The 21,559-nt window shown below is 42.5% G+C and overlaps 2 protein-coding genes across 3 annotated transcripts in view; one reads left to right on the top strand and one right to left on the bottom strand.

Annotated features, from left to right (window-relative positions):
* Positions 1–226: 226 nt before the first annotated feature.
* NUDT2 (nudix hydrolase 2) lies at positions 227–12,817 on the bottom strand. Of its 2 annotated transcripts, XM_015535034.2 has the most exons (4): positions 12,684–12,817; positions 6,994–7,163; positions 2,960–3,100; positions 227–818 (listed from the first exon to the last, which is right to left on the bottom strand). In XM_015535034.2, exons 3-4 carry the CDS (start codon positions 3,084–3,086, stop codon positions 502–504), a joined length of 444 nt encoding a protein of 147 aa, XP_015390520.1. In that variant the 5' UTR covers positions 3,087–3,100; positions 6,994–7,163; positions 12,684–12,817; the 3' UTR covers positions 227–501. The 2 variants fall into 2 exon arrangements, with proteins under 2 accessions (XP_015390520.1, XP_007076622.1); XM_007076560.3 differs by lacking the exon at positions 6,994–7,163 and having other exon boundaries at positions 12,684–12,816.
* A 188-nt stretch (positions 12,818–13,005) lies between these two features.
* The window catches only part of KIF24 (kinesin family member 24), a 74,409-nt gene continuing 65,855 nt past the window's right edge, over positions 13,006–21,559 (top strand). The window contains exon 1 of the mRNA XM_015535035.2: positions 13,006–13,078. The gene's annotated coding sequence lies outside the window, so the exon portion shown is untranslated. The remainder of the gene's footprint in view (positions 13,079–21,559) is intronic.

Below are 21,559 nucleotides of genomic sequence, written 5' to 3'. Positions count from 1 at the left end.
CTCTGGTCCGACTCGCTTGTATTTCCCGTCCAACTACAGGTCACAAAGTCTCAGGAACGCTGGTCGGGTGGAGTTCCAGAGGCAGGAGAGTCACCCTGACTCCTCCCTTAGCTTCTCTGGGGTATGAGTGCATGGACACAGGATTCTCTCTGGCTAAGATCAGAGCTCCATTTCACTTTAGCTTTCTCCCCACCAGGGCAAGAGTCCAAGAAATAAAGACAACAGGTTAGATGGGCAGATAAGCTCCCTGAAGTTTATTTGTAAATTACAAGGATGTACTTATTACACCTAGACTTTTTAACTCCTCGTTTGCCTTCCTTTCCACCCAGCTGAGATTTTTGTTTGCGTTCCTCTGAGAGTCCTCAGCTGATTTTACTAACCCATCTGCTCTTTGCTATGATGAGCCAAAGACCAACACAATCCTTCCCCGGAGTTGACAATGGTTCATCTTGAAAGGCCCTCAGGGATCCTACAGAGGTAAGTGACTGTGCTCTGGTCAGCTCATGAGGCTGTGGAGCAGAGAAACTGGTGTCCTTCTTGGAGCGCTGCCTTCATCTCTTTGAATTGAGCCAACTGGCAGGCCTCATCCAGCCCCAGCCAGCGGTAGGCTTGGTGCTCATGGGAGAGGCGGATCTCCACATTGCAGTCCTTTACCTCCGCCAGCCAGTAGATGACTGTTTTAGGCTTCTCTCTGGCCACATAATTGAGCTCCCTCCTGAACCCCTCAATAATGGTCAGCTGGTCTGCTTCTATGCCTGCTTCCTCCTGAGTCTCCCGCAAGGCTGCTTCTAAGTCATTTTCTCCTGATTCCACATGGCCTGGTTAGGAAAAAAGAGGAAGAGATAATCTTCAACAAAGGTGGAATTTTCAGGTCAGATGATTTAAAGATAGGGGGTCTTCGGTGACTTTTTAAATTAAAAAAAATTTTTTTTTAATGTTTATTTATTTTTGAGACAGAGCATGAACAGGGGAGGGGCAGAGAGAGTGGGAGACACAGAATCTGAAACAGGCTCCAGGCTCTGAACTGTCAGCACAGAGCCCGACGTGGGGCTCAAACCCACAAACTGTGAGATCATGACCCGAGCCAAAGTCGGATGCTTAACCGACTGAGCCACCCAGGCGTCCCTTCGGTGACTTTTTTAGATGTTGCTAGGATAAAGGGGGTCTACAGATTGGTAACATCCTAACATGCCTAGGAATAGGGTACAGAACAGGTAGTGTCTGGGCAATTCCTCCTCCCCACCGTATCTTCTCTGCAGAGAGTTAAGACCATGGGTTTAACAAGTCTGATCTAGAAGACTGCTCTTCAGTGATGAGAGAGATGGCCTTCCTCAGACCTCTGCTTTCTTATTCTTTGGAGCTCTCCTCAAGTTCTCAGGGAGACTTTTCCCTTGGAGACCTTAAATTGATTTTCCGAAGGAAGGGCAGTCACTTCTTGGCAGGTGAGAGCTGGCTGAAGAGGGAGCACTTTGCCTACAATCCACAGCGAGGACTCAACACTGTCTTAGTTGGTCCCTGAAGTCCCAGGGCCAACAGACAGGCTCCAAACCCTGCACTGCAGCACTGGCAGCTGTTTCCAAGTAGCTATCAAGGCTTTTCTAAATTGTTTTCATCTTTCTGAACAAGGCCAGATTCCAGTTTCATAGGGAAAGTCCTGATGGGAACTTAGACTAAGGACAAGCTGAGAGCCAGTTCTAAGAAAATTTGCTGGCAAGACTCAAACCCAACCAGACAGCTGCCAAGAAACTGCTGTAGGAGAGCCTGAAGCTCTGCAGACTGGGAGCAGCCCTCAGTTTTGCCTCTAGGACCTCCTTGCAAATTCTCAGCTTGCCCAGAGGGGCCAGGAAGGACAGGGAGGGGTCTGGCAGCCTCTGTCAACACATGGTTCCAGCAAGTTGCTGGGGGCCTCCTTGTTCAGGAGCTCATGGGGAACAGGAATTGTTAGCTGTTCCCTTCTTCGTTCAGAGACAAGGCGACCTCCTAGCCCTCCTCCTTCCCAGGGGCTCTCCCAGCAGTGCCCTGAGTCACCCGTTGCTGTACAGCTCCCACAGAAAGCAACCAGGAGTCGGGGCTTAAAAAACCAATCTAGCTCATGGCTTCTGGGAATCTTCTCTCTATAGCACTTTATGTAGCTATGTGCACAAAGCCAGGTAGGTACTGCATTGGGGGAGGAAGGTGAGAGGGATGTTGGTGGTAAGAGGTGACCCTGATCCCCACCTGCCCTCAGAAGTGTGGGGAGTCTCTGAACACGCCCTTCCCAATAGTGTCTGTGCTGCATTCTACCCATGAGTGTTAACAGGGTGACTTCTCCTTCAGGCCCAGGCGGGACAAAATTTGGAGAGGTCCTTTGAAATCTTTCAGTGAGAGGTACTATGCAGTATGACATTGGTGATCAGGAGACAAGTGTGAAGATTTCTATTCATAGAGTTTGTGACACTTTTGTCCCTCGCTTTCACCTTATTTCTCCTTAGTGAAATGCAAAAGTGCAAAGTTTATTTCCTGTTCCCATTTCCTTATTTTCCTCCAACCTGGATCCTTGTTCACCCCTCCCACTGGCACTCCCCTTTAAAGTTCCTGCTCCCTTCTATCTGGAGGCTGTTCACTCTGGGCTCCTGACCTGTAACCCAGTAATGATTTGATCCCAAGGCCCCCAATTCCCAGCCCAGTGCCTTTTCTCCTACCCAGGCATTCACCACAGAGACTGGCACTCTAGTGAATGTGAGTCACACACAGAAAACCGGTGCTGCTTCTGCCCTGGGATTCAATCACAAAGTTCTATTTCCAGCTCTGCTCTGGTCTGGCATGGAGACTATGTATGTAGAAAGGATCAAGGGCTCCTGCCCCCACCTCCCCTCCTGCTGCACAGTCCCTGAAATATAAGCTTTGTGGAGGGCCTGGCAGGGTGGCTTTCTGAGCAATACTCAGCATTTTCCCGAGAGCCAGCCCCTCTGCCTTGCACCTTTGGGAGGAGTCCAGTGATGAATGCCATCTGATGCCTGCAGCAGTAGAAACTCAATCGCAGGGTTGTCCACCTTGGGAATGAGGCGTCTTCGGAAAATGATCAAGCCACACGCTCTGAGGGCCATGGTCTATCTGAGGACTTAAGGAAGAAGATGTGAGACCCTGGGAAGTTACACAAAACAGGAAGATCTACCCTGGGGGCAGCACTCTGGTGCTGGGGAATAGCACAGACCAGCTAACAGTGACCTCATCAGCTACAGAAAAAGGCAGCATACCGAAGACAAGATGGGAGAAACCAGGAATCAGAGGCTGATTTGTGTGTGATGGTAGGACCCTGGCCCCTACCCTGTCAGGGAAGCTCTATCCCAACTCCTCCAGGACTCCCTGTTAAGACACAGGGGCTGGGGCTGGTGTGTGTGCATTAAGAGACTGGAGGTCCTCAGAAGCAAACCCACTGAAACTGGAGAGATGCTATGAATGGAAGAGATGAGGAACATTCTCATCAAACCCATGGTCCCATTTCCTTTCGGCCTCCAGCCTGAGTCTGTGGGGCAGAGACCCCAGCAATGTAGTTTCAGATGGCTTGAGGAGCCATTCAGGGAAGGTAGGTTGGGGTACTAAAAAGCTTTTTGTTATTGATATTTTTAGTCTTTTATCCAGGTTTTAGAATGTTACACGTTCATGTGGTTCAAAATTCTAAGTACAAAAAGGCACACACAGTAGAAAATCTCTTTCCTACCCCATCAAAAGCAAGCTAGTATAATGGTCAAGAGTGTGAATCTGCAGCGTGAGTTCAAGTTTTGACTTTACTACTTATTCACTGTGTGATTAGCTCCTAAGTCTCATTTTCCTCAGCTCTATCTAAGACAGGATAGTAACAGTTCTACCTCAGGGGCACCTGGGTGGCTCAGTCAGTTAAGCAGCAGACTTTGGCTCAGGTCATGACCTCATGGTTTGTAGGTTCAAGCCCTGGGTTGGGCTCTATGCTGAAAGCTCAGAACCTGGAGCCTGCTTCAGATTCTGTGTGTGTGTGTGTCTCTCTCTCTCTCTGCCCCTCCCCCATTCATGTTCTGTCTTTCAAAACTGAATAAACGTTAAAAAAAATTTTAATAACAGTTCTACCTCAAGGGGTTGCTGTGAGGGTTGTTGTGACTTAACTTTTGTAAAGTGCTTTAGAACAGTGCCAGGCATGTAATAAGCATTCAAAAGATTTCAATATGCATAGGAAAATGTTTGGAAGGATACACATCATTAATAGTATTTCCTGGAGGATGAGATTATGGGGAGACTTTAATTTTCCAGTCCCTATATTTCTGTATTGTTTGGAAGTTTACAGAAAATATTTATTAATTTTATAACCAGCAATTCTGTGAAGACTACAATTTTTTAGCCTTTTCCATTTTAGTTACTTTTCTTTCCATTTCAGTTACTTTTCTTTCCATTTCAGAAAAGAATGTCAACAACAAGGAACAACAACAACAAAAGAGAGGAAGGGAGAAGAATAGAAATATCTGCAGAAGTGAAAAAACAACTCATCTGAAGGGGGACAGGTTATCAAGGTAACAAAATATATGGAAGATCTCTTATGTAAGGCCTTTCTAAAGAAAATTTGTCATTTGTTCAGTCAACAATATTGAGTAGCTACCATGTACTAAGTACATGCTAGGCCTTTGCTCTCATGCAGTTTATATTCTAGTGAGAGAGACAGATTTTAATCAAATAATTAAGCAAACTAAAAAATAATTGCCAATAAGGTATGTGCTACAAGGGAAAAATGTGTAATGAGTAACCTGACTTTGTCTGAGGGAACAAGGAAGGCTTCCTTGGAAGAAGGGATGTTTGAGTAGAGAAGGACGAGTGAAAGGTAAGTTGGCAATGGGAATGAAGAGAAGAAGTGTGTTCCAGGAGAAGTGGACAGCATGAATAAAGGTCCTGAGGTGGGATGGCAGAACGAGAAGAAAATCAGATATCTTAAATGCAGCAAAGGCCTGGGAGAGTGACCCAGGCAGGAAAAGACCCAAGTCAGCAGGGCCTCATCTGCAAGATTCCAGAGCCAAAGAAGGAGCTGGTATGTTGGACAGCAGAGCTGATGCAGAGAGCTGGAGCAGGAGGTGATGGCCTCCTCAGCCCCCTTGCTGGTACTCAATCGAGATAAGCCTGCATCTGTCAAAGGCACACAAATCAGACCCAAACTGAAACTCTTTCCAGGATAATTCTCAGAACTGTCAACACATGGCTTACCAAAAAACCAAATCCACCCAACACTGTGATCTTTCCAAATATTTCTAAACCTATAATGAATTTTTAAGAATTGGAAATAATTCAAGTGGGTTTTTTTAAGACTTAAAAAAATTTTTTTTAATGTTTGTTTATTTTTGAGAGAGAAAGAAAGCATAAGTGGGCGAGGGGCAGACACACACACACACACACACACACACACACACACAGAATCCAAAGCAGGCTCCAGGCTATCAGCACAGAGCCTGACGTGGGGCTTGAACTCACAAGCCACGAGATCATGACCTGAGCTGAAGTTGGAGCTTAACCAACTGAGCCACCCAGGCACCCCTTAAGACTTTATTTTTAAGTAATTTCTATACCCATTGTGGGGCTTGAACTTACAATCCTGAGATCGAGAGTTGCATGCTCTATCGATTGAGCCAGCTAAGTGCCCCTCAAATGGGGTTTCTGAAATGGTCTGTGCTCTCATATACTGTTGGTAGGAGAGAAAATTAGCATGTCCCCTTAGGAAGGCAATTTGGTAATAATTATCAAAGCATAAAATGCATATTCCCTTACACCTAGCAATTCCATTCTAGGCACTCTGACATACACAAATACATGTTTAAGATATACACATAAGGATGTTCATCACAACCTTGTTTGCAATATCAAAAAGGAAAAAAAGGCAGAAACAAATATCCATCAATATGGGAAGGTTAAATAAAGTATAGTATATCTGTACAATGGAATATTATGGAGCCTTTTTAAAAAACGAGGTAGAGCCAAATGTGCTGCTTTTAAGAGGATTTTCAGACAGGGACGCATGGGTGGCTCAGTTGGTTAAGCCTCCTACTCTTGATTTCGGCTCAGGTCATGGTCTCATGGTTCCTGGGTTCGAGCCCTGCATTGGGCTCTGTACTCATATTGTGGAGCCTGCTTGGGATTCTCCTCTCTCTCTGCCCCTTCCCAACTCTCATCCTCATGAGCTCGCTCACTCTCTCTCTCAAAATAAATAAACTAAAAAAAAAAAAAAAAAGATTTTCGGACATATTAAGTGAAAAATGTATGATTCAGAATAGACTGTATAATGCTATCCCGTTTGAGTTTTAAAATTTACATGTAAACTGGTAGCAGGCTTTTTAAAACATTATGTTCTATTTCCCTGCTCTCCCTATTTATGCCAAAAACCTTCCCCATTTTGGAAACCAGAAAGAAGCACCCTGTTGCCACCGTACTGGTGAACAGAGGTTTCAAATTAGTGGTTCCAGGCTTAGGCAGAAACAGGTACCAGATACCATGCCCTCCTATAAAGATGCTTATAAAGTAGTAGCAAGTTACTGGTGAAGGGCACCTTGCTCCTGTCTTGGGTTGAGTCCCATGGAATGAATGTTGGACCCCTAGATAAGCTTAGGGATCCAAGACTAGAGGGCAGTGCCCTGCCTTGGACAGAAGCCCCAGAGCATTGCTCTACATCACTGCCATCACCAATGCATCATGGGGAAAACAACACTGCCTGCATGGGGGGGGGGGGGCAAGACAGGCCTGGTGTGGCCATGTGGAGACACTGGAAAGAGGGGGGCAGGCCAATATTTTCCCATGGGGAAGTGGCTTAGGGTAGTGACAAGGGCACACCTCAGAAAAATGTATCTTAGTAGACACCAATGTGTAAGGGTAACCACATCTAAGAACCAGACCAACCAATGGTTCATCTTAATGGGACCAAGAGCTAGGATCAGATGTTCACTTTCTACTTATCCTATTGACCTGTGGAGAGGACAGTTGTTCTAGAAAGGCAAAACTCCTATTTACCTTTTCAATTGCTTGGCTTGAGCCAGCTGTTCTCTAGAATTTCTCTCTCCTTCCCCATACATGCTTCCTACTCATGCTTTCAGAAGCAGCTCAGTGTCACTTCTTCTGTGAAGCCTTCTGGCTTCTAATCATTCCATCTTCTGGGCTTTTAACATGGCTTGAATAAACTTCTGTAGCGTTTGATCAGAGAAACAGAACACTATGAGGAAATTAAGGATTTAGTGTAGGGATTACATCTTGTGCAGTTATGGAAGTTGATGGAGAAATCCAAGCAACTCTGTCACCTCTGCATCTGGTGTTGTGCCTGAAGTCTCTATATATAAGCAAGGCCAGCAGTTGGGAAGGAGAGCTGGATGTGAAGTGGAGGAGAGCAAGGAAAACTGGAACTTATGAAAACAAACCAGATCCTATGAAGACAAGTAGAACTCTTGAGGACAAATGAAACCTGTGACTTCTTTCACCATTTCCAAGCTCATGAACTTATAGGAGGAGCTGGAGCCCTTTGTCATAGAGCTGAATGGACATCTGGCCGAGCAGTCGGAGTAACTGAAGGAGGACATTCAGCAGGAGTTGGGGAGCTGCCGGCCTGAGTGCTATATCCTACACCAACAAGGTGAACCGGCAGATCAGTGTCAAAAGGTAAGTACTGCCACATGCTTGGTATCCTGCTCTGTCCTTCACAGTGTACTGTTGCTACTTCACTTAAGCTTTCCAAATCTCGCACAAAATTTTCTTGAGGTTGACCCTAACTTGGAACCATGTAGGAAGGGAATCCTGGGAAACACAGTTCCAGTTTAGCTAAGTGGACACAGAACAAAGCCACCACAAGCACAATACCTAGTCTGGTAAATCTCAGTCTGTACCTTTGGCAGGGAAGAGCCGGACTATGCACTCTGTTTCCTTGGGACCCAGCACAGCAGCTTTCAACAGATGTTCATTGACTCAACAGAACACTCTCCCCACATCCCACTCAAACAAATGCTCAGGGTATGTTCTGGGATTTTGGGAAACAGCCCAGTGTTTTCCTGAAGAGTGCCATTTACATAAAAGTCAATGGAGCCATTGTTGTACATTTTCTGTTTTTCTGGAGACCATGAAGGGAAACTGTTCTGGGGTTTGAAAGTTGTCAGCTTATAGAGAAAGATACACACACACACACACACACACACACACACACACACACACACACACCAGACTCCAAGTAGATTCAAACCTCAGGGGGTTAAAGAACACAGCATCCAATATGCAAATGTGCTTGCAGCCAGGATTGCAGAGATGAGAACTCCAAGCTGACAGCAGGCAATTCACACTTCAGAAAAGTGGCAAAGTGCCTTAGGTGGTTAAAAAAAACCTGAGTAAAAAAATCCTCAATGTCATCAGAAGGTTCCAGAAGCTAAGGAAAAGTGTTCTTGCCTTTCTCTCTATATACATTTCCCTTATAGCTCAGGAGGTTCAGAACCTAGGTGCCAAAAAATAATTCACAGATAAATGGCTGTACTGATGTATTGTGTTCCAATGTTTTCATCAAATTAATCAGAGTGCTACTGCAAGCATAGCTCAACCCCAAACGCCCTCACAAATATACCTTTAGATACAGAAAGAGCTCCCCAAATCCTCAACTTGTTCCTTATAATCTTAAATCCCTTTAACAGAAACTGTTTCATGCCACCACATTATCAATTAAGCATCTGCACTGTGCCAGCTATACTGTGCAAAGTTCTTTACGTGTATCTTTTCTAATGCTCAAGACAAATCATCATGATAAGCATGACTGTCTCCAGTTTTGGATGAGGAAACTAAGACTCAAAAAGGTGAAAATACTTGCCCAAAGGCATAGCCCAAAGGCAAGATTTGAATCCAAGTAAGTCTAACTCCAAAGTATATCTCCCTCCTTATACAGCTCTGCTTACCATGAAAGATCAGGGCTTAGGGCACAAATGGCCTGGAGAGAGGACATGCAAATAATTTATAAAATTACTCCCAGTTCCAAAATGCCCAGTTTTTGATCTATATTCATATGGGGAATTTTTTTTTTTTTAATTTTTTAATGCTTAGGGAGACACAGAATTTGAAGCAACTCCAGGCTCTGAGCTGTCAGCACAGAGCCCAATGCAGGGCTGAAACCCACGAACTGTGAGATCATGACCTGAGCTGAAGTGATGCTTAACCGACTGAGCCACACAGGCACCCCATACATTTTAAAGGTGCCCAGCTGGAATCCTTTCCATAGAATAGGTTTTAGTTGGGGGGCAGGGAGTAGAGATGAAGATCTTGGTGCCCAAGGATGACCTGGAGAGGTAAAGTGTAGCCTTAGGCCCCTACTTTGCCTTTCTATGAGTCCTCTGCTTTTTCTCTGGGAAGTAAGGACCTAAAACCACATGTTCAAAACCATATCCAGTAGCCTGGGGGTTCCTAAGCACCAAGCGTTGGGAATACCCTTAATGCTAGCCTTGAACAAGCACAAAAACACCTAACTTAGGCAGGGTGCTGGTATCCAGGAAAGTTGCCCGGGCCACTCCGCTGTGAGGAGGAAGGCCAATTCTGCCTGCTTACAAGCAACTCTGACTGCTCGGCTTTCCCTCTCTTCCCATATCATAATGGTCTTTTCTGATTCTTCAACTCCCCTCCTCCCTTTCAAAGGATGGAATAGACATGAGGTGCCCATCAGTGAATAAAGCTCTTTCTTGTGACAAGCAAGCAAGCAAGCAAGCAAGCAAGCAAGCAAGCAAGAAGCTCCCAACTACTGTGAATAAATTGAGACAAAGAAAATGTTCCCTTAATTGCACCTTTCCCTGGGCATCTGCCACTCTCTTTTCTCACAGAGACCAAGCTGCTGAGTCATCTTGCTATCTTTGCTATTTGGCTGAGGGCGAAAACAGGAGATTTCACCTGTAAAGGCATGAATATTGGCTTCCAGGATGGGGCCAAAGTCAGACAAGGTTGGAACAAAAATCATTCCTAGTAAAGAGGATCTGTTAAGTGGCCTATTAGTGCCATCTGCTGTACAATTCTAGAAAGCAAACATGGAGAATTCTAATATTAGCGCCTGAAGGGATTTACTTACTCATCTAACATCTGTTGAGTATGTCCCACTTGACAAGCAGTATGACAGAACTGAAGAGTGGATATAGAGCTGAATATTATAAAGCCCCAGCTTTCTAAGGGTTCACAGTCTCGTGAAATCGGAAGGTACTTAGACAAGTTGCCAGTGTGTTTTGTGCATCATTGGGGTATGTGTAAAATGGAAAGGAAGCAAAGAAGAGGGAGTGATTATCTTTAGGTCAAAGAGGCACCCCATAAGGATTCTGAAGGATGGCTAGGAATTCACCAGGCAGAATAAAGGTGGAGGCAAGGGGCATTCCAGGCAGAGAGGAGCGTGGGCAAAGACCCTCAAGCACAAAATGGCATTCCATTGATAAACAGCTTAGTTTATATTCTGTAGGCAATGAGAAGCCTTTGACTGATTTTAGGCAGGGTTGGTGATATGGTCAGATTGACATTTTACAAAGACATTCTGGCAGCAAGGAAGGTAGAGAATGAATTAGGATTGAAGGCAGGGAGATCAACGAGTTACAAGCTTGTCACCAATAGGCCAGGTGACAAATGATAGAGTTAAATTAAGGCAGAGACCCTGAAAAAGGAGAGGAAGGGATGAATTTGAGAAATATCTCGAAAAGAAAACCAACAGTATTTGATGTTTCATTGTTCAAGGGAGAGAGGAGGAAAGAGAGATTGGTTTGGGTGACAGTGGAATAGGGAGTAGAATGTAAAATAATGATTTGCTTGGGACAAGATGAATTTGAAGTGCTATAGACTACCCACAAGGTAAATGAACAGATAGAATTGTGTTCAGTGATCTGATCACCTCATCCCACCTCTTCATTGCCCAAGGTGAAAATTTCCTTTGGAAAAAAATTTTGCTTCCACTATAGGTACCTCTGCAGGCCACCTCCTCCACTTGGGTAAGTCTGCCTGTGCATCTGATATTCAAAGCATTTTATCCTCTTTCAGTCAGAAACAACATGGAAAAGCATGGCTGGCTTTGCAGTGAGAAAGACCTAACTCCCTAATTCAACAGTTGTATTACTTTAAGCAAAATACTTCCTTAAGCCTCACTTTCCTCATCTGTAAAATGAGGGTAACCTCTATTTTACATGGTTGTAGTAGGGTTAAAAATAATATATACATAAGATCAGACATATCAGAAGTACTGAATATATAGGAGTAATTTTTATCCCTGTCGTCATAAAAGGTCATCAGAAAGCTTCTGTATTATGATCTAATAGCATGCTCTTAGCTTCTATTGATAGCTGAATCAAGAAATGGCTTTTCATATTTCCAGCAAAACTGCTGGTGACCACACTGTTCACTACACCATATATATTCCTTATGTATAAAGTACCACAAGATAAATTCCTTTCAATATAGGAACTGGGAAGAAATTCACTCTTTTGAAAAATGGTTTCCTTTTTTGTGTTATTTCTCTGACAAATTTTGAACTAAATTGGGTGCTCGCAGTAAGTCTACTGGCCTTGTTGACTAGTATATTTATTTGTTTCTATTATGAAGGTAAGAGGTACCATTTTGGGGGGGGGAGTTACTGCTTGTCAGGCATTGTGCCAAGTGCTTTACTTTCATCAATTCACTTAATTTTCACAACAACCCTCTGAGCCTTTACTGTAATTTTTCAAGAGGAAAAAAAAGGAAAGATATGTCTGGGTAGACTCAAAGGCAGGTCTGCCTGACTCCCAACAACCTTGTTCTTAACCTTGACTCTGTATTACAGTTTTACATTTGGCTATATGATTGCAGTCAGTTTAGTAAAACCTTAGTTTGCAAGCATAATTCGTTCCGGAAACATGCCTATAATCCAAAGCACTTGTATATCAAAGCAAATTTCAAGAACCATTGGCTCAGTTGTGATCATGTGACATTTGGCGTCAGGTACTACTTACATCGCAAGACATTGTCCATTTACCAAGTTAAAATTTATTAGAAACCTTTGCTTCCCTTACAGAACACTCCCAATCCAAGGTTTTCTTGTGTGTATATGCATACATATATGTATATGTGTGTGTATATGTATATATATATATATATATTTTTTTTTTAAGATATATAATAACAAATAACAAATACATAGGGCCCAAATCAGACCACAACAAAGAACAAGGAAGTTATGTTTTAGGTGGTGGGACTCTCCTGTGATTTTCTTTCTTTACTTCTGCTATAATTGCCACGATATTATTCATTCAATAGATGAAACATATTAGAAAATATAAAATCTCTTCCGGAAAGCAGGCAGGGTTTAAAGGGCAACAACAAAGTGAAACTGAGGCCGAGGGAGGGAAAGGTATGGCGTTCTTGCCGTAGGGCCCTAAATGTGAACTCTGGGATTCCGATGCCCCACCCCATCGTCACCTGCGTGCGGGCCAGCAAGGCTCAGAGCCATTGAACCCTCCCCTCTTCCTGAGCACAGAGGAAAACTGAGGTGCTGCGAGCGGCGGAGGGGGTGGGGTTGGTTGGGGGGAGGTCTGGCCTGCCCACGCCTCACTGCCAGCCTGGGGGAGAGCGCGTCCACCTTTGACGGTGCACCGACGGGAGGCTATTCAGCTGCAGATTCTCATCGGTCAAACCTCAGTACCTTAGCACAGAATTCAACACAGAGGCCGATCCTTAAGACTACTCACCCAGGGCCGAGGGAGGCAGGAGGCGGGCCTTGAACGGAAAGGGGGAGTACGTCGACCAATCCGGAGGGTTCGGTTGCGCTTAGAGCGACCAACAGTATAGGGAGAAGTCTCCTCCACCCGCCTCAAAAATGCCTTTCTTTCACTTAGAACGTCGCGAGATCTTCACTCAAGCTATACGGTTGGTTGAAAGACGCAAAGTGAGGGTTACGCCCACTGCTTCCTCGGTTCACTGATTGGTCTTCTAGAGGAAAAGGGATCTAACGTCAACGAGTTCCGCGAATGCCCATTGGTAGATGGTGCGGCCCTGTAGGCGCGCGGGCGCTGGCGCGGGCGTTCGAACCCGGGGTTGGCGGCGTTACCATGGCGATGCGGCCTGGCCGGAGCAGCAAAAGCCGGTGAGTTGACAGCACCCCGCCAGCTTTCGGGCTCTCTCCTGTCGGTGTTGTCTTCTGTCCTCAGACAGGGTTGACCGAGGGGGAACTTGGAAGTCTCTGAGGTGAGAAATGGCGGGGGGACAACCGGGGAGGCGAGGGGTAGGCCTCTGCCCCCCGGAGGATGGCACTCAGGACGCCCGCTGAACGCGTGAGGAGGCGGCGGTTGCAAGGAAACTGGGATTTGGCCTCTCATGGTTGTTTGAACGCTCACCTGCTCTTTTCTTCATCCCAAAATCTCTGCCTTTTTTTTTCTGTGACTATCTCGAGCGCTACTTCTCCCATGAAGCCTTCTCTGAGTCTCGAAATCTTGCCTTTGAACCTGTAGCCCTAACTGGAACCTTTCTTAGAAGGCACTTGTATTAGGCGTTGGGTTATTTGTGTACTTCGGTGAACCTCATTCTCCTCCTTCCTCCCATTTAGAGTTCTTTGAGGCAGAACAAGCATCTTTCATTCACAATGTCTTACACACAGTAGAGTTTTCAGGAATTATTTGTTGAGTTGAATTTAATTCACCACAAATAGATTGGATTCCCCTCTGTGCCCTGTGCTGTTTTCCCTCGCGTTTGGAGGTTCTTTTCTATTTTTACGAGAGTAGAGGGAGTGCACCCTAATTCACATTAGAAGGACCTGAAAGTCCACAGTCCACGTTGGCCTTTCCACTGTTTGTGAAAGGGAACTTTTTTTTTTTTTTTTTGAATGCTTGCTACAACTCTGGCACTGTGGCTTTTAGTCTTGTTCTCCCAATGCTTTTATTAAACTCCTTGTGAGTCTTTGCTTAAAACAAATTACTGTATGCCAAGAGTGTCTCAGTTTCTTAGTGACCTGCAGCTATTGTCACATTTTAAGAGTGCTTTGGAAACTGTTTTAAAGTATTTTCTCCTTTGTATTTTACTTGTAGTGAGAGACTACATGTAAACTACATGTAGTGAGAGACTATGCTTCAGGTGCATATAACAGCTGCTCTTGTAGCTATCCAATCATCAGGTGGCCATGATAGAATTGCTTTACCAAGACTGTTGTTTGGGGGCACCTGGGTGGCTCAGTCGGTTAAGCATTTGACTCTTGGTTTCGACTCAGGTTGTAATCTTTGAGTTTGTGGGATTGAGTCCCGCATCAGGGCTCTGTGCCAACAGCACAGAGCCTATTTGGGGTTCTTTTCTCCCTCTCTCTCTGTCCTTCCCCTGCTTACACTCTGTCTCTCTCAAAATAAATAAAGGTTAAAAAAAAAAAAAAAAAAGACTTGTTTTGTCGACTCCTAAGACTATAATATTGCCAATCCGGATTGTTGATGATTCTCATGTCAAATTCATAGCTCAGTGATGGTTTTAATAAAAAGATTGAAAAAGTCAGGTATAGTAACAGTGCTATTATCCTCTTATAAAAGTTTGAACACAACTGTATAGCTAAATTGCAGATCTGTGACATGTAATGGAAACCAAACGGGATTCAGGGTTTGGCGTTGGCTCTGTCTCTACTCACTGTAGCTGGCTTTGCAAGTCAGTTAGCCCTTTTAGGTTTCACTTTTTCCATCTGGAAAATCAAAAAGTGTTGAATTAGTAGAGCCACAGGGATTCTAGTCTATCAAGTTAGTCAAGCAGCTGTTTGTTTTTTTAATTCCAGTATAGTTAACATTGTTATATTAGTTTCCGGTGTACAGTATATTAATTCAATAATACTGTACATTACTCAGTGCTCATCATAAGTGTACTCTTTTTTTTAAAGAGTTTATTCTTTAAAAATGTATGTTTATTTTGAGAGAGAGCAAGCGTGAACGGGGGAGAGACAGAGAGAGAGGGAGGGGGGAGAATCCCAAGCAGGCTCCATGCTCCAGTGCAGAGCCTCATGTGGGGCTCAATCCCTGGACTGTGAGATCATGACCTAAACTGAAATGAAGTGAGCCACCCAGGCGCCCCTGTGGTAAGTTATTCTTAATCCCCTTCACCTATTTCCCCCATCTCCCCACCTACTTCCCCTCTGGTAACCATCAGTTCTCTATAGTTAAGAATCTGTTTTTTTGGTTTGTTGCTTTTTTTTTTTTCTTTGTTCATTTGTTTTGTTTCTTAAATTCCACATATGGGTGAAGTCATATGGTATTTCTCTTTCTCTGATTGACTTATTTCACTTAGCTTTTTATCCTCGGGATCCATCCATGTTGCTTTGGATGGCAAGATTTCTTTTTCTTTATCAGTTCTAGTAGTTCTTTATTTTTAATTTTTTTTTAATGTTTATTTATTTTTGCGAGAGAGAGCATGAGCAGGGAAGGGACAGAGAGAGAGGGAGACACAGAATCTGAAGCAGGCTACAGGCTCTGAGCTGTCAGCAGAGCCTGATATGAGGCTCAACACAGGGTTCAAACCGTGAGATCATGGCCCGAGCTGAAGTTGGACGCTCAACTGATGGAGCCACCCAAACGCCCCAAGTTTTCATTCTTTTCGATGACTAATATTTCATTATATATATGTGTGTATGTGTGTGCCACATCTTCTTTATCTGTTCATCTGTCAATGGACACTTGGGCTGCTTGACTACTGTAAATGATGCTGCAATAATAAAAAAATGCTGCAATAAGTAATGTTGCAGTAAACCTAGGGGTGCATATGTATTTTTGAATTAGTGTTTTCATGTTTTTTGGGTAAGTACCCAGTAGTAGAAATACTGGATCATATGATAATTCTTTTTAATGTTTTGAAAAAGCTTCATAATCTTTTTCACTATAGTTGTACCGGTTTGCATTCCTATCAACAGTGCACAAGGATTCCTTTTACTCCACATCTTTGCCAACACTTGTTTCTTGTGTTTTTGATTTTAACCGTTCTGACAGATGTGAGGGGATAGCTCATTGTGGTTTTGATTTGCATTTCCCTGATGATCAGTGATGTTGAGCATCTTTTCATGTGTCTGTTGGCCATCTGTATGTCTTCTTTGGAGAAATGTCTGTTCTTGTATAAAAGCAATTGGTTATTTTTTGAAAAAATTTTTAATGTTTATTTATTTTTGAGAGAGACAGAGGGGGAGACACAGAATCTGACGCAGGCTCCAGGCTCTGAGCTGTCAGCACAGAGCCCAATGTGGGGCTTGAACCCACAAATTGTGAGATCATGACCTGAGTCAAAGTAGGACACTTAACTGACTGAGCCACCCAGGTGCTCCAAGCAATTGGTTATTGATATCAGGTAAACATCACATGTTCAGTCTTCCAAGGACTATACAGCTGAAACTGATAGCTGCCATTTATTGAGCATTTACCCTGTGCAAAGCACTATATCAAGGGCTTTATATAAATATTACATTTTTCTTAGCATAGTACATCAATGTACTGCCCACAGAGCATTTCAGTAAAAGCTTTTGGTTTATGTTGTTAATGTAAATCTTTAGTTATTGTATGTTCTAGTGCATGTCCTTGGAGCAAACTAGGGCAGGATCCTCTCATCTTCCAGTTTAGGAGAAATAGTTTCTTTGGGCTGCTATTTTATTGTTTATAAAGTAAGGGGTTGAAGTCTTCTCAGTCCCTTACAGATTAATTCATCAATTAATCCAGTTTCTTGTACTGGCTCAGCAAACCTGTTCATAATTTGTACAGAAAAAATCCTCAACAAATTTTTTAAATGAGCAATAGAGTTCCACTTATACTATGAGTGTTGTGGTCATTGTATACTTCCCCAGTTAATGTCTCAAGGATTTTGATGTTCATATCTTATTGAACAAGAAGACTTTTCCATAGGCATAAACTAATAATAGGTAAATAGGTACCATTTGTATTGAGAAAATGCCATTTTCTACCTATGTGTCTTTTCCTGTGTAGGAAAAACCTCATTTCTTTCCCTCCTGTCTGTCTCCTTTACCACTCATAGAAGACTTCACTTCTGACACTTCTGGCTAAATGTGTGGGGACTTTTCCCCACCAAGCAATTCTTTGTGACACCAGCTGGGTATCCTATAATTTAACTCAATCTAACTCTACCTATTTGGAGATAGTGTCCGATCCCACAAGTTAAGAGCTCAGTCTGACACCCCACTTCAGATGCCAACTGTTAAGTAGTAGGTCCCCAGGTTACCTACAACTTCTGTCAGATTTGGCTACAAATCAGAAGTTCCCATGACCCCCTCCATGGACTCAATTTGCTAGAATGGCTCACAGAACTGAGGGTAACACTTAAGTTTACCAGTTGGGGGCGCCTGGGTGGCTCAGTGGGTTAAGCATCCAACTCCTGATTTCTGCTCAGGTCACGATCTCACGGTTTGTTGGGTTGGGAGCCTCATACTGGGCTCTCCACTGACAGTGTAGAGCTTGCTTGGGATTCTCTCTCTCTCTCTCTCTCTCTCTCTTAAAATAAATAAAAATAAACTTCAAAAAAAAGTTTATCAGTTTGTTAAAGGTTATGATAAAGGATGTAGATGAACAGCCAGAAGAAGAGATACATAAGACAATGTCTGTGAGGGTCTTGAGCATAGGAGCTTCTGTGCCTATGGAGTTGGGGCATGTCACCCTCCTGGTGTGAATGTGTTCACTAACCTGGAAACCTGCTGAACTCCATACTTTTGGTATATTTATGAAAACTTTGTCAAGCTTATGGCTTGATTTTTTTGGTGGCCAAACCCCACCCAGAGTTGCATCATTAGAACAAAAGATATTCCTAATGCTCTTATCATTTAGGAATTTACCAGGGTCTTAGGAGTTCTGTGCCAGGAACCATGGGCAGAGACCAATATATACTTTATATTATCTAGGTGAAAGATACTAGGACCAAACCACCAAGGCTGTGGTGGTTGGAATGAGGATAGAGGGGGGAAATTTGACAATTTACTCTATTAAATTGGCTGGACCTGTTGATTAGATTTGGGATTAAAGGAGAGGAAAGGAATCTAGGATGCTTCCCAGTTTAGCTCTGAGTCACTGGTTCATGATACTGTCACTCACGCACTCCCACCCCCTCACCAAAGAAGAGAAGGATGGAGGGGCATTTTTGTGGGGAGGTCATGAGTTGATTATTGACAAATAGTTCAGATGCTTAATCATGGAAACATTTTGATAATGATCCCTGAATGTTTTTGCTGCAACTAAAGTTACACTGGAATTCTAGAAGTATCACTTAATAATGCTGTACAGTATTCAGGCCAAAAAAACTCTAGGTGTTTCATCAGCAATGAGGAGGAGTCTTTTAAGTTAGTTACCTTCTTGTGTTGAGATTTGACACTAGTGGCATGGAATTGCATAGCCAACATATGAAATAAATCCATATAGTTGTTTTTAATGATCTATGCCTTGGTTTCATCAGCAATGAGGAGGAGTTTCATCAGCAATGAGGAGTTTCCTCATCAGCATCCTTTCTGATCCTTCAGCATCAGTTTCCTCATCAGCAATGAGGAGTTTCATCAGCAATGAGGAGGAGTCTTTTAAGTTAGTTACCTTCTTGTGTTGAGATTTGAAACTAGTGGCATGGAATTGCATAGCCAACATATGAAATAAATCCATATAGTTGTTTTTAATGATCTATGCCTTGGTTCCTTCATTTTAAAAAAGGAAGATGGTGATAATTGCCACTTATCACAAAAAGTCTTGGAAGAATCAGGTAGCACAATTAATTACATATTAATAATTTAGATCCCAGTGAATGGAATTATTGTTTGAATTTTTTCTTTGCTTTCTCAGCATCATTCCTTTAGAAATAATTCCTGGTGCCAACGTGGCAACAGTTCCCAAAAGGATGTAGCCTTGGGTAAGAGTCTATATCACCTTAGTAATTTATAAAAAACTGATTTAATAATTATTTTTCCAGTGAAACCCATGAAAATATATTTTGTCAAAAGTATTTTGTAACTGCAAAATGGCAAAAATCTGCAAATGACAACTTACAATTGGATTAGACCAGGATTTTAAAATTAAAGCCCTGATTTTAAACCCAGCATTGGCTGGGAATTCTTTAAAAATTAAGCCTCTAGGGGCACCTAGGTGGCTCAGTTGGTTGAGTGTGCTAACTTCAGCTCAAGTCGTGATCTTGCAGTTTATGAGTTTGAGCCCCACATCGGGCTCATTGCTGTCAGCCTGTCAGCACAGAGCCTGCTTTGGATCCTCTGTCCCCATCTCTCTGCCCCTTCCCCACTTGCCTTCTCCCAAAAATAAATAAATACTAAAACTTAAGCCTCTATATTTAGAATAATACTTCTACTGTTTTAAGATAACTGGGTTCGACAATTTTGTTATGTTTATTTTTAGGTGATTATTCCCATGCTTTTCACCAAACTTAGAAACTTAAGCTCATAGTGGGGCTTTTGAAAGGAATCGCAGTAATTGCAAAGTATTGGCTATCTAACCATAAACTTGAAATTTATCTTTTTCCAGTGAAAACAGAATCTCTCAAAAACTGCTTTTGGGTATAACTCACATAATTCGTATCCTAAAATCCACCTCTATCTAGCCTTAAGAATTCCATTAAGTGTCATATATTCTCATTCCTTTGCAGCTGTTGTTTTGAGCAGTTGTTTAGTAACACTTGTCTTCTGTTGAGATCACTAGTCTATAGATAGAATAATCCCTAGAGTTTGAAATAACTAACTCCCTTGTTGAGGGAAAAGTGTATACTATATCATCCACCTCTTAATCTTCCAGGGATAATACTGAATTTCTTATGTTCTTAATTAGGGAACTTATGCCTAACATAGAGTATGGAAACATTTTAATGAAAATTGTTTGAGAATACTGGGTTTGTATTGTATACTTAATGGTACGGTGGACCCAGTGACCTTGTTAGCGGTCCCTTAAAAAGTGATCATTGTTAGTGTGTCCTAGAGCTAGATAGGTTGGCGGTTTAGTATGTGAACATACTCAAAGCCATTGAATTCACTTTAAGTGGATGAGTTGTATGCTGTGTGAATTAGATCTCAGTAAAGCTGTTTTCTATATTTTTAAAAGTGGTCATTGTCACAATTTTAGGGGAACTTAGATGAAGAAATATTTCTTGGCAATCAGAAGCTATTTTAGTTCTTTTATTTTCATACTACTTCTATAATAATAGAGTATATAATATGCTCTAATGCCTACTGACCTTCTGATGTAGTTCCCTTACTTTCAGAAACAGCATATTCATTTAAAACATACACAGTTGAGTATGTAGAGAGGGGAAAACAGATGTTTAAAGAGGCCATGGTGGTTTAGCCTATGAAAGCTGTGTGATCATTGGAGAAGTCAATTATTCAGAGCTAGCTTTAGTTCCCACATAAAATGAAGATGTTGGACCACATCCTAGCTCTCAAACTCAAACGCCCACAGGGCTAACCAGTTAATGTAAATGAATAAAGTGGTTTGGTTGGCATAAAGGAACCAGAAGCAGAGAGACTATGGTGTATAGGATAGTATATGCTCTTCTAATGTTTATTTTTGTTTGTTTATTAGAAAGTATGTGAGCTGTATATGCTCTTCTAAAGAGAGCAGCACAACTCCGTTTTAGTCTGTTGTTGCCTTATTTTATTGTAGGCTCAATGTAGCTATCTTTTGATTCTCGAGAAAAACAGAAACTGGATTTTTAATTGCTCTTGATTTTTAAATAGTGAAACGAATCCTAAAAAAGTTTTAAACACTATGCAAGCCAAACTGCAAGGTATGAAGGATGAAGGAATCCTTCATAGGCCAAATGTTCTAGATTACATCAGCTGTTGACTAAATGACCTCTTTTGACTTGGCTAGCCATAGGACTCCCCCCCCCCCTTTTTTTTTTTAATCTTATAGAAATGCAGTGTGGTGCATACCAAAGAATATGTGTGAAACGTATATGTAGGTTATAAAGTATAATACAAAATGAATAAAATTCCTAGACCTAACACATCATCTCCCTTTGTTCTCCTCCTGTTCCACATTTCCCTGCTCACTCCTCTGAGGTAACCACTATTCTACATTTTGGGATTAGATGCTTAAATAATACATTGGACTTGCCTGGTTTTGCTCGAGCCTTAAAAACAACATAGTTTTCTAGGATTTGCTTTTCAAATGATGTTTCTGGGATTTGATAAATTGAGTGTAGCTATAGTTTGTTCTTTTATCACTATTGTATAATATTCCATTGTGTGAATGTATCCACATTTGTTTAGTCTCCAGCCAGTAAACATTCAGGTTATTTTCAGCTTTTGGTTCTTGTGAAGAGTGCTGCTATGCACATATTTGTATGTGCCTCCTGAAGCATGTGCAGAAGTTTTGTAGGGTATATGCCGAGGAGCTGAGTTGCTTGGTTGTATAATATATGAAGACTCAACTTCATAAGTTAATGTCAAACTGTTTTTCAGCATAACTGACTTAGCCCCATGATTCTTGACTCTGAAAGTTCTCCATAGCTTTGCCTTCTCTAATTTATTCTCTTCTTCCACACTTTTTTTTCTCTTGGTGAAGATGACCTGCTTCACTGCCCCCCTATTTTCTTTTTCTCAAGAACTATATGTTCTCTGCCATTTCAC

The sequence above is a fragment of the Panthera tigris genome, chromosome D4 (genome assembly GCF_018350195.1).
Source record: "Panthera tigris isolate Pti1 chromosome D4, P.tigris_Pti1_mat1.1, whole genome shotgun sequence".
NCBI classification, from domain to species: domain Eukaryota; kingdom Metazoa; phylum Chordata; class Mammalia; order Carnivora; family Felidae; genus Panthera; species Panthera tigris.
Note: the sequence above shows the minus strand (reverse complement) of the source record. Positions and strands in the feature narration are given on the sequence as shown.

Coding starts and splice junctions, on each gene's coding strand:
- NUDT2 (XM_015535034.2), bottom strand. CDS start 3,086: ATGGCCCTCAGAGCGTGTGGCTTGATCATTTTCCGAAGACGCCTCATT. Junction 819..2,959: donor TCACTGGACTCCTCCCAAAG/GTGCAAGGCAGA, acceptor TTTCCTAACCAG/GCCATGTGGAATCAGGAGAA.